Source organism: Diadema setosum, chromosome 11 (assembly GCF_964275005.1).
Source record: "Diadema setosum chromosome 11, eeDiaSeto1, whole genome shotgun sequence".
NCBI lineage: Eukaryota > Metazoa > Echinodermata > Echinoidea > Diadematoida > Diadematidae > Diadema > Diadema setosum.
Genome location: NC_092695.1, coordinates 35,402,396 through 35,415,516, shown reverse-complemented (window position 1 = coordinate 35,415,516; position 13,121 = coordinate 35,402,396). Strand labels below are relative to the sequence as shown.

General features: G+C 41.4%; 2 protein-coding genes across 2 annotated transcripts in view; both read right to left on the bottom strand.

The window, feature by feature from the left end:
- The window catches only part of LOC140235055 (F-BAR and double SH3 domains protein 2-like), a 70,404-nt gene continuing 57,283 nt past the window's right edge, over positions 1-13,121 (bottom strand). Inside the window, exons 14-19 of the mRNA XM_072315093.1 lie at positions 12,261-12,344; positions 11,261-11,477; positions 10,317-10,525; positions 3,383-3,563; positions 1,243-1,355; positions 1-164 (exon numbers count right to left, since the gene is read on the bottom strand). Of these exons, the coding sequence (XP_072171194.1) occupies positions 72-164; positions 1,243-1,355; positions 3,383-3,563; positions 10,317-10,525; positions 11,261-11,477; positions 12,261-12,344 (897 nt within the window). The 3' untranslated portion in view covers positions 1-71. The remainder of the gene's footprint in view (positions 165-1,242; positions 1,356-3,382; positions 3,564-10,316; positions 10,526-11,260; positions 11,478-12,260; positions 12,345-13,121) is intronic.
- LOC140234887 (uncharacterized) lies at positions 6,545-8,368 on the bottom strand. Its single transcript, XM_072314930.1, has one exon. The coding sequence runs from the start codon at positions 8,366-8,368 to the stop codon at positions 6,545-6,547; it is 1,824 nt and encodes a 607-aa protein (XP_072171031.1).

The following is a 13,121-nucleotide window of genomic DNA, read 5'->3' as shown; positions in this document are numbered from 1 at the left end:
TTGACACAAAATACTCCATCCAACATAACGCTAAGACTTGAGATCAGAAAACATGTGGCACTGTCAGAGGGCTACGTGTTGGATACTGCTGTGTTTTCGTACTCCAATTGTTTGGCGGATTCCGACTTCTTCTTCCCTGATGGAGGAGGCGGTGCGGCCCGTGCCTGGAAGAAACCAAAGGAAATGTTTGAAGACTGATGTTAAAGCTGGAATAAAAAGATTTTTAATTCAAATGAATAAAGGTTTTTTGCTTTGAAGGCATTGTTAACCTATTAAAGATGAGTCCCGAGTATATTTGGGCAGTTGTCTGTGGAAAATGCGTGTTGTAGTAAAAGTATTCCATCCTCAATGGGTTAAACCCACTGTGCTTTCAGTTTGAAAAAAAAAAAAAACAAACAAACAAACAAAAAAACAAGAACAAATGTGAGCTGCACGGTCCTACTACACATGCAGCTAGTGTTTCCTTATGTTGTCAAATTAAAGCTGGAAAAAAAAATGCACAGGACAGTGATGGTATAATACTTAACAAAGACAAAATCTGTAAGTGACCAGACTTGCCATACTGGATACCTCCCCAGACGATATTGACCATTTCAAAAATGGTTTACTTGCAGAGTGATATTTGTTCGTTAAAACGTTTGAAACTCTTCAAAACTTCTGTATGTCCGAGTATTTACTGAGCCCTTAAACATCATTGGATAGTTCAGTCATCGAAGGTCAGTAATATTTAGAATTAAGCCATCTCAATATTTTGAAGAGTCTTGAATGGAGTAGAAAACTGCCATTCAAAGAAAGAAATTGATACTCTAATATGGTGTGGTTCACATGGTGCTAATACAGAATGAATAATTGAGTAAATACATGTACTTGAATAATGACACCTCACAAGCAATAAACATACTCAGAGTCCTGTTCTTGTACCTGGTTTGACTTATATTTCTGAAATGGCATCACTTTGGACTGTTCGAGAGTATACAATTGCAGATAATTCCTACTGAAACCCTGATTGCAGTGAATTTACATACAATTCACTGTCATTTTGTGGGAAAAGGGTCATGGACAGTTTGATAGCGTGCATTCTGCAGTAACATCACATAGCTTGCCACTGTGTGTGGGAATAACAACAGCAGATGACAATGTCTCTTCCCCTAATGCATGTAAACAAATAAACACAGGAAGGCATCAGTAATCTTCAAAGAGAAAGAAAAGAAATAGATTCAGACTTGTTGTAAGACTATTTACCGGTTTGAAAGACCCTGTTGATGATATGGAGGACACAGGGCTAGCAGGCACAGACCTTGCCATCTCAACACTGGGAGATGGAATCATGTATCCATATTCACCTCTAGGAGTAGCTATAGATATCAAAGAGAAAAATATATAAACACATGGGACTTATACCTTGCAAAGATGTAGACAAGTAGGTGGAGTAAGTTGTAGAAAATCTTATTTGACAATGTTAAACTGTCAGGCAAATATGCTCATTAAGAGTAAGCTCTGCTATGTGGCAAAATATTCAGCTGGAAGAAATGTCAAAGCATTGCTAAGTAAACTACAGCAGCATTCAGTGAACATTGCATTTCATTTCACCTATACCTAATACACAAACATATATACATTCTTGTAAGATGCTTCAATTTGGGATATGATAATCTGCTCAAGGTAACTGGTCCTATTCCATTATATGTCTCTGAAAAATTTTTTAATTTTTTTTTTCTAATAGATGAAATAAAATTGAACAAAATAAAAATTAATAGTTAAATTCAGTTAAGTGAGTAAAAAAAAAAATCAGGCTTAATGTCGTGTATGGGTGCATACACAACAATCAAAGATAAATACAGTATTCATCGCATAATCGGGACAGGTTGGGAGTAGCAAACACGGCACCTTTAAGCGGGGTGCCCGATTTCGAGATGAGCACTCACCATACACTAACGGCATACGACATGTACATGTAGTGCACACAAAAACATACACACACACACACATGCATACTGACGTACTGTACATGTACATGAATACACAACCACGCTACCCCTCGGCGCGACCCTCTAGCTCATTCACAACTGAGGAAGATTATGACGTACACACAGATCACAGTGTATTGAAAGTTGAAACATTCAGAGACAAGGAATTTGGACTTTGCCCTCAAAGCGTATGACTGAGATTAAACAACGTACACAGCCTGAGCTGTGTGAGCGAGGCATGTTTTTTATTGGATGTGAGTAGGAATTGCAAGCGAGCACATGGCTTTGCTTATGTAGGGGAGAAGAATGTTTGCGAAAGCATGTGTTTCGCAATGGCATGGATACTTATACATGGCGCTTTCGTGGCTATGCATGTACGTGTACTGGATGGACGGAGGTCAAAACACACCAGTCCGAAGCTTGCTTTGTATGTTCGATGTGAAAGACAACTGATAGGGAATCTTTGAAATATTGTTGTGGTATTTTGGTAGATTTTTTGTGTAAAATATCAACAAAATCAAAGATCGCTTGAAGAAAAATTGTCCCGTTTATCAGAGGTCCCCGCCCGATTATCCAGTGAAAATAACATACATTGGAAATGTTTCTGGGAAGCGTATGTCATTTAAGCGAGGTTCCCAATTATCAGATGCCCGATTATGCGATGAATACTGTACATACAAAATTTCATATTTCCCCCATGTGAATAGTGTGAAAACTTTGCCTACATACAGTTCCTAAATATGCAGAATGGGAAGGTGCATAATACACCCCTAAGGTATACCTACGACCTTAAGAGGGAGCTTTTTCATTTGTTTTAGATACTCTGAACAAACATGCATATGCCCAGTGCGAAATGTATCCCTGGTTGCCTGGAGTAAAACATTATATAGATGATGACTGGCGGGGGAGGGAATATACCGTATCTTCCACCCGAAGGGTTTGAAATGCTATTTCGGGAGGCTTCGTCTCGGGACTTATAACCTCCCTCAATAGCATTTCAAACCCTGAGGGTAGAATGTTTGGTACATGTTCCCGACAACAAAAGTCATCATCTGTTATATTATATGGGTTAGTCAAATACGTCAACGTCAGCCACCAGCACAACGCACTCGATCGCTCGCTCGCGCAGAGCCAAATTCACTGTGCGTGCGCGGTCCTACGTCTTCTGTCATTTGTTACATGAAAATGTTTTCAAATGGGAGAACATTACAAAAATCGCCCATGGGCGAACATAATGAATGTGCCTCCATCACGTGACTGTGTTTAGCCAATCACTAACCGGTATTTGACTAACCCACTTAATATAACAATATCCCAATTGAAGCTGTTTGCGAGAATACGCATACTATCTATGTTCTGCATGTTGGATTTTAATCACTGCTACAAAGTGAAAACCAAGGAGTCTTAAGTCTTACAAAGTTCAGTGACAGACGAAGGACGTGTCCTGTCCACCTCTTCGTAATCCGGATCATGAACCAGGTCTTGTTTGACGGTAATCGGTAGAGGCGGCGGTGAGTATTCCGGCGGGGAAAAGTCTGGCGGAGGGAAACTTGGCTCTGGACTCTCGTAATCTGGTGACAACGTAAGACTTTCTCCCTATAAGATTGGTAGTGGTGGGGGGGGGGGGATCAAGAAGAAATTTATGTGGATTATTACAAGCAACTTGAGCATTCTGTCATCTTGACATTCCATCAGCTAATACTGAAATGCTGCCTGAAAAGCAGCAAAAGAGCAATGTGATGTCTAGACTGTAACTGCATCAACAAAATATGATAGTAGAGTCAGAATGAGCCAGTCACTTCAAAGCAAATCAGAAAATATTGCATTCCATGAAAGGTGTGCTCAAACTCACAGAACAGGCGAAGTTTACACAATGCACTGGATGAAGGGCATAACGGTGTATTTCCTTGATAGTATACTGAAAGTAGCAGTTTTACACTATCATCGGGAAGTTGTGACTGTCATAATTATGGAACCACCCTTTATGATGTTGAGCAGGGCTGATCAACTCTTCTCCTTTTGTTTGTGCATATCTAAATCTATCAGTGTGCTTCTTCATAGATGCCAGCTTTCACTGTTCCCAAGGGAAACTTCCTTGGGAGCGTTGTGAACATTTTGGCAGCTGGCCAAAATAGATGAAACTCTATGAGGGCCCTCATGCACAGAAGGAGGCAATGCTTGCCACTGAGGATGATTTGTTTGGTTTAATTTTGTCACATGCCATAAACTGCACTTTCGACAGCATCATGGCCCTTACCATTAATAAATGCTCTCATATCTTCAGATGGCACTTTGCATCAGAATAACATAGGGCACATACGAACTCAACTTCAGTTATAATGCGTTCTCTATGTCTGACAGTGAAAGTGAAAAGCAGTGAAAATGAATGCACTGTGTAAATGGCCTATCACTTTTTTTTCTTCTCAATTGGTTTGTGAAGAAAACAGCAATTTACAATACTTCTAATCCATTTTTATCATGAACGAAGAGCTTTGACATATCTACTGCATGGCAGATTTGATGTCGTTCAAGTTCAGGTTGAATGTAGGCCCTATTCCTGCCTGGTATGTGAGGGGTGCTTTCCCAAACAATTCATAAAAGAACACTACAACCCTTAGAATTACTGTGTTCCCTACTTCTGACAGTCAAGGATTTTCTTCTGATTTCTTCAAGCAGAAAAATGTAATGGAAAAGAAATCACTATACTATAAAACAAAATAATCTCACGGAATGAAATTTTACTCGAAATGGGACTGACGGTATTTTTCATGGCATGACATTTTTGCAAATTGTCACTGGCATTTAGCACCTAAAGTGTAGACAAGAACTTTCATGTGCATCTAAATTTGGCAAATCTTGGCTCTCGCGACATTGGCAGAATTGAAATGCATGCGGACAGTGCTTGTTTACAGTATATGGCACTGTATTGGACATGACTCAGCATAAATAAATACAAATGATATCTATGACATTCAGTCATTTCTAACATCCCGATAAACTGCTGAAAGGACACAGTCGTGACATGCAAACTTTAAATGATAGATATCATAATGGCCTCCATTTCTCCTGGCTTGTGACCTTTTCCGGTGGTGAAGTTACTATACATGTGATGACAGCATTGAGACCTACTGATTATAGGTTCGAACACTATCGTATCTCACCCAAGCATGTGTAAGCTTGTTTTGCAGTCTACCAGTGCACAGGCCATGCAAACATGCAACCATTCATGAAACACGTAATTCAAGACAGTACAGAAGTACATTCACAGAAGGATTTTGAGGACACTTTTTTTTTTCTTTTTTTTTTGATGGGGAGGGAGGGGGGCTGGGGCTAAGGGGTAAACTCCTAAAATTATTCAGCAAAAAGTGATACTATGTGATAAGTACTTTGACATAAGAGAAAGAATAAATCTTACAGAGAGATGTTTGGTACTGATTTGCATAGATAACAACAAGGAAGGAGATTAAAGGATTCGCTTTTAAATTATTTAGACGAGTTGAACCTCAATTTTTCAATTATATCTTCAAAATCAATATATTTCATGTTTGTGGAGGTTTGTAACACCAACCATCAAATCTTGGAGAGTTTTATAGGGAGACTTTTTGATGTGCTAAAAATGTCACTGCAGGTAAACAATCAAATTTGCATCTTGCTCTGACACCTACTTTGGATAAAATGTAAGTTCTGTCCTGAGATTGCACATCTTGAGACCGAAGTAGGGGCAAAGGTATAGAAGCTCATCATTTCTTTTACATGGGGAGGAATATACATCCACGTATGCTATGACATGTAACAGTTGCAACACTGTGAATAACAATGGATGTGTAGTAATTAGAATATCTTCGGGATCATATGCATTGTGGGATATTTCACTTGGACACACTGGAGGTATGACTTAAAGAATTAAAGGTAAGGAAGGGTGGGGTAAGGGAGGGTGGGGTAAGGGAGGGTGGGTAAGGGGAGGGTGGGGTGGGGAGGGTGGGATGGGGAGGGAGAGGGGGAAGGGGAGAATGGGTCATTGAAAGAGTGCATGCGTGACGAATTCATGCATTGAAGCATCATTCAACAGCAGGATGATACAAGGTCGTGGACAGATTTTTGGAATGTTTGCAGCTGTATCTGAATCCATGGATGCACACGTGTGCGTGTGTATGCGTGTCTGTGTGTCTGTGTGTGTGTGTGTGTGTGCACAAAAAGGGGAAAGTAAGTTCCAGAAAAGTTTTGATAAACTGCAAACAGAACAGCATCCAAATGAACCTAAGTGAGAAACCAATAACTTCTTGAGGGAAATGTGGATATTAAACTTTGGGGAATGTTTGAGACATAGAAACCTCTGTAATGCATGTGTACACATGACTCTTACTCAATAGCAGTAATTCACACAAATAATGTGTGGCTTTCAAGACAATTTTCATTCATTGTTCATTGCAAATTCATGCACTAGATGAAGGAAATGGAACTCTGGTGCCACCGGAGTCATGTAAGTCAATCTCAAGCCTTTCCCCATTCATCCTGTCATGAATGCAGCATAATGCACCTGAGAGTGGACGGGCAGGCAGGCAAGAAAGAGGAATGGACTAGCGTGCCTGCTTCCGGGAGAGTCTTGGGCTGTTCCCGGGGCTGGAGCTGAAGTTGGATGTGGGTGAGGTGCTGGTGGTGGCGTTGCTTAGAGTGGTGGTCGTGGTGGAGGCAGTGGTGGAGGGGTTAAAGATGACATTTGTTGTGCTGCTTGGTGTATCTTGTGTGGCGGGTGATGCCTTGACATTTAGAAGTGCACCAAGGCTTGATGAAGGGGCACTCTGTCGGTTCCTAGCAGGGGAGCAGCTGCGGGACCTATTAGATTTCTCTCGATTGTGATCCTGCAAGGTGTTGGCCCGAAGTGAGAGGCTACGGGCTTTGGTGCCTTGAGGTGGGGCAAGGGAAGTGTTGCTGGAATCTTGGTCCTGCGAGTTATTAACGATTACAGAGGCACGATTCTGGGACCAAAAGGAGTTCAGATTTCGGAGATGGCGTTCCAAGGTTGGGCTAATGACACGACTGGAGATACGCCTCGCATTATTCCCACCTAAGGGATTAGGGCAGCTGGCTTTGCGGTAATTAGGAGGAATCTGAGCCTTCTGCTTTTGCTGAAAGATCAAGGAGGCTGTTGGACAACTTGTCTTCCGATCATGGTTACTCGGTCCTTCTTCATTCCACAGGTTTTCTTGAGTGGGATTAGCATCATCCAGGGAGACGGCACGACGGTCCATCAGGGACAATGGTGTGGTGTAGTCCGGCTTCAGGCTCGAGTTATCCTCTGTCTTAGCATTCCTCTGTTTGGAAACCTGTTTGTCATCTCTATTCCTAGCTACTTTTGCATACTGATTTGTGATTGACTGAGATTTTGTCTTGCTACTCTCATCTTCCTGGACTGCTGCCTGGGTCTGTGATGGTTTTTTGGGAAGGCTCGACTCTTGCTGGTTCTCCTTGTGAACAAGCTTGGTCTCTGCCGACTTTCTCAGTGGTGAGGAAGTTTCTTCGGCAGAGTTTTCTGAGCTTTTGGGGTGGGTAGATGCAACGGATGATCCTTTGAACAGACTGTCTGTTCGTGGGTTGACAGGGGGTGCAATCCTGGTGCTGTACATACCTTCCACAAGACTGAGATCTGGGATCGAGGTCGACCGCTTTTGCTCTAGTAAACTTTTCACCGTTTGGGATGGCCTGCCATTGTTGAAACTTGCACTTAACTTTCTACCTTCTCTGCCACTCAAAAAATTAGAGATGGCCTTTGTGCCATTGCTGTCATCCTCTGGAAGACCTAAACCACTATCGTGACTACTTGAAGATCGGCCCTTTTCTTCTCCTTCTTTCTTGTCTGCGACACTGATCTGTGCCTTACTCGTCCTATTGACCTCATTAGTCAGGGCTTCCTTCAGGGACTTAATATCCTTGCTGTAGTTCTTATCAAGGTTATTGAGCTCATCTTGATCAGGGTCATTGAGTTCCTCGCGTCTATTCAGACAGGCAACGCTTTGTTTTTCTTCTGAGGCTTGGTCCACGCATAAGACTACTGATTTTGACTTTCCTAGCTTGCTGGAAGATTCTCCATCTCTGCAGTTCTGTTTCGAGGAGCTCTTCTTTAAAATGCTGGTCAGCTTCAGTTCACTCATGAGATCGTCGGGAAGAGTTTTGCAATCCCCATCAGAGAGCTGCCTGCTAACGACTGGGTTTTGAACCGGGGATCTGCGTGTTGGCAAGATCGTCGGGGCCTGCGGTTTGCAGTAGCAGAGGCTATTGTCATTGCAATCCCAGCAGTTCTTGGAACGAGTCAGCGTATGACTCTTGCCACTCTGTTTCCCCGGTGTGAGAAATGGTGTGAAGTTACAGGATTGGTTCACATTGTTGTTCAAGGAGGGATTCATCGAGCGATTGAGGGAATGTGCAGAGAAAGGGTGGTTGTGGCGCGGAAGGTGGAGGACAGATGAAGATGCAGATGATGATGCAGATGACGAGGAAGATGATGAGGAAGAGGACGATGATGATGAAGAAGAAGAAGAAGAAGAGGTGGACGAGGAGAAAGAAGAAGTGAGACAGTGAGCTTTGAGTGTAATGTCATCTGTAGACTGGATGCGAAACCACTTGTTGTGAGTACCAAGATCCTTTGGGCTCCGCCGAATATCATGCGCATGGGATTTTTTTCGGTGAGGTTCTGGAGACGGCAGACGTTTTCGATTGGGTGCTGGAGAGTTTTGTGTATGATGATGTGTAAACTGCGAAGTTGTGGGAGCTTTTTTACCCGCATGACGTGACTGGACTGGTTGTCTGACTTGGCCCGCATGGACATCAGCTCTACATAGAGTTGAGCTGCTGCAGCAGGTATTGTGGGATGGAGAGGCCCCCTTTTTGGGAGACCTCTTTGGGACTGGTCGCTTGCTTCCCTTGGGTAATCTCCCAAGAGAATTTCTGCGGGTCTTGTGGGAAGGGCCTTGATGTCGGGGTGAAGAGCGGGGAGGGGCGTGGCGGGTCTGAGGAGGGGGACGGTTTGAGGATCGTGTCTTTGAAGAATTTTTCAAGTATTCCTCTACAAAACCATTGTCATAGTGCATTGAGTGACCAGAGGGACAAATGTGGCCACCACGAGAACAGCAGTGTGAGTCATTGACTACTATTGAGGGAACTCGCTTGAATTGGTAGGGACTGATTCTGGGTTTAGACTTGGACTTGTGCTTCAGCTGTAAGCAACAGGGGAAGAAAATGAACAGAATACAAATATTTGTGCAGTGCCTATACGTGAAATACACAGAACAAAAACAGACTTGTTGCTGAATATAAAACTAAATAGAACACATTGATGTTAGTGTTGTGTCTGCTGGTAAAATCTTTGCATACTTTTTTTGGTAAAAGTAAATACTGTCATTAGGATAGCTTACCCTCCATTTCTGACGATATGTCTTTTGGGTGAACACAAACAAGATATAGCAACTTCATCTCCATTCATCATAATTCAACCAATGAACTACACATACCTTCTGAAGCATATATGCTTGACTGGTGAAGCCTTAATTTTACAAATAACCTAATAAATAAATAAATATTTTCATGAACTTTCTCAGAACTGATAAGACATATGATTACTTAGTAATTGTCATTTGATCACTTTAAATAGGTAAGCTGACAAAACAAGACATCGGGCATAAAGATGTAATATGATCCGTATTGTACAGTATATAAATGGTTAAGACCACAGAATTGCTATTTTTATTCGTTCAAACAATTTTAGATGAAAATTCCATCACAAGAATCACATAGCGAATGTCAATGAATACACAGCTAAAAGACATTTCCATGATTGCCCTTTTATATTCTGGGGAATACATTATCACTGTCTTGTTAAGGAGTAACTATGCAGCATAATCTTCAGAGGCTTCAATTATTCCATTTCCTTTTTCATGGTGCATTTCCAACATATTTCATGATCACTTTTTAATCAACAATCTCTACATAAGTAGATATTTCATTGCATCAAAGCAAACAGACAAATATATGAAACTGTTCATGTAATACTGAAGAAACTCCTCATGCAAGACGGGTGTTATTTTGACTTTAGTACAATACTGATGCACTGAATAGTAGTATATAGACATACATTATCACATCAGGTGTTTTTCATGTTGACAAGAAATTATTTATCTTTCAAGTTATGTCTTGCATGCCTAGTTTGTAGGAGCATTTCACATCAAACCAAAGGGGAAGGACATAGAGAGTTCACACTGATATTACTTGGTGAGTATTCTGCACTTAACAGTTAAGGGGAATCAGGAATGGGTTAACAAGGAGTGTGAACGGGGTAAAATTTGTTCCATAACTTACATCGCTTGATCCCTGTCTAGAATCTGACACCAGCTCTTCCACCAGCAGGGAGGGGAAGACACCGATCCTACCACAGAGCTCCCCTTCCCAGAACCCATCGTCCACCCCGTTCTCGTCGCGCCGCAGCAGTTTGAAGATTGTTCCTTCCTCGAACGACAGCTCCTCCTTGCAGCTCCCTGTATAGTCGTACAGTGCTCTCACCATGCAGACTGTCAAGCAAATGTCATTGAATATAATTTGTGATAGCATCCATCAAGCATACTTGTTTTACTTCAAAGTTTGTTTCTTTTTCAAAGAAGCTACCTTTACATTTACTTCCAACTCAATCAATTACAAAAAACAAAGACTGATCTTTTATGGTATGGTTTTATTACGGCTGATAGTAACTTTATAACATACAGATATTACATTTATAGTGCTCATTTCAGAATACATCACTCATTTACTCGCAACCAAGACAAAACTTGATAGGCATAACTACATGTTTTTGATGCTTTAAAAATACAATGTAAAGGAAGAGACACTCACATCAATAACAGTACTACGAGTAAATGATCTAAGCCACTCATGTATAAAATCCACTGTCCTCATAAATGACCCCCAAAACATACAATCAAATGATGTATACTGTAAAAGTGGATATTTTCGCGCGACTAATTTTTCGCGCTAGGCCGGGTCAGAAGAGTTTCGCGTGTTTTTAATTCCGTGGAATCAAGACATCACGCACAGGAACGTATGGCAAGCAAAAATATTCGCGTGTTTTTATTTTCGCGCTAGTTTCTGGTTGCGCGAAATGCGCGAAAATTTCAACACCGCGAAAATTTCCACTTTTACAGTAGTTTCTAAAGCAACATAAGCTATGAAAGAAAATTAGAAACACACACACACACACACACACACACACACACACACACAAAAGACAAATGTATAAAAATTAGTCTTACTTCCAGGCTCCCCAGAGTCTTCCTCGACACCCTGAGTAGCCATGACAGCCTGGACCTCGTAGTCTACCGAGGACTGGGAGGAGCCGTGTCCAAGCACCCCGCCCTGCTGACTGATGCTGCCATCTCCCCTGGGGGAGGAGCTGAAGGACAGCCGCTGCTTCTCAACCTCGATGTAGTTCTCTGGGACATAGCCCATTTCGCCCCGTTGATTCCTGGCCTGGTGGTGAAGTAAAGGAGAATTCTTGGCTGACTGTGGCATGCAGCATTCATGCATCACAAATCTATATCCCCAAACTCAAGAGACTGTTCTTCTGCGACAACATCTCCCCAGGAGAATGATTTCCTTACATAATTATGTTTCAAATCACTTCATCCCCTGCAAATATCACCTTCCAATAGAAATGATCTCTTGGGGGAAATTAACCTTGCGTGATTGCCATGTCAAATAAAGTGGGAAGGCACATGGAGGCAACGGAGACCAAAATGAACTTGGACTGAAATAATTACGAAATATGCAGGACTTCATAGCTCAGCTGTATCTCACTGAGAAGCTATTATGGAAGGTTGGCATGAGCTCACCCAATATGGCCATGTCACAGTAGCGTACTGTAAAAGGTGAAAAATTTTCAGAGTGAAAATTTTCGCGCATTTCACATGACCAGAAACTACTGCGAAAATCAAAGCATGCAAATATTTTTGCTGTTTATATGTACCACTATGTAGTAATGTCCCAATCCTGCAGATTTAAATAAAAGCATGCGGAATTTGTCTTCAACGCGGCAGAGCTAAAGAAATTCCTCGCGCAAAAAGACCTACTTTTACAGTATATCAAAGCGAAATGAAATGAATGAATGATTGTCATATTCTTGGTTCCATGTATAAAAGTATCAAAATACACTTTTACGAAGAGAAGTTTTATGGAGAAAGTACTTTCACTGGCATGTTCCATACTGGCTAAACTGTATCATGCCTTCACTTGACCTAAAGGTCGCTGACCTACCTTGACCCATCCGTCACCCTCTGATTCCTCGATTAGTTCCAAGACATCATTCTCCCGGATGGTGAGTTCATCATCTCGCTGAGCCTGTAGATCGCATTGTTGTTGACGCACAGTGAGAAACAAAATATGCAAGACTTAACTCTTGATGAAAATTTGTATCCTTTTGCGTTGTTATTATATAGAGGCAAATGAATTGGAGATTACATCATAAGAGTGATTCATTAATCAATTGATTTCTGTGCTATATTTATCTTTCACACATCTTTAGAACAAATAGACTACTGTACGAGCTGAAATTTTCGCGGTGGTTTTATTTTCGCGAATTTCGCGAATCGCCTTTGAACCGCGAAAATAACAACACGCGAAAATAACAACGCGCTAACAGCTAAGTTCAGTTAGACCCTCGCAACCGCGAAATTAACAACACGCGAAAATGTCCTCCAAGTAGCAATTCGCGAAAATATCTGTACGCGAAAATTTCAGCTCGTACAGTACTTCTTCAGTATTCCTTGTGACATGTATATTGTTAATTACTTACAAAATTAGTCATTAAGGATCCTGAAGTGTGTCAAATATTATTGCCAATATGATGGCAAATGCAGTATTGAAATTACAGCTTATGATACTGACTTGATATAGTCATTATCATTGCATGTTCTGATGTTTTGTATAAGTAATACTGATCTTTGCGATTAAAAGCCAAATAAATAAGAATAACTAGAGAAGCACTCTGAGAGCGCAGACCTTCACCAAGCATGCAGCTCATTTCCACATCTTGTTCTTCCACAGAGATCAGTGACTTCCATCCATACGTATGCGTGCTTAGAGTAGCCTGATTTCCCAATATAGAAGGCTTTTGAT

Coding starts and splice junctions, on each gene's coding strand:
- LOC140234887 (XM_072314930.1), bottom strand. CDS start 8,368: ATGAATCCCTCCTTGAACAACAATGTGAACCAATCCTGTAACTTCACA.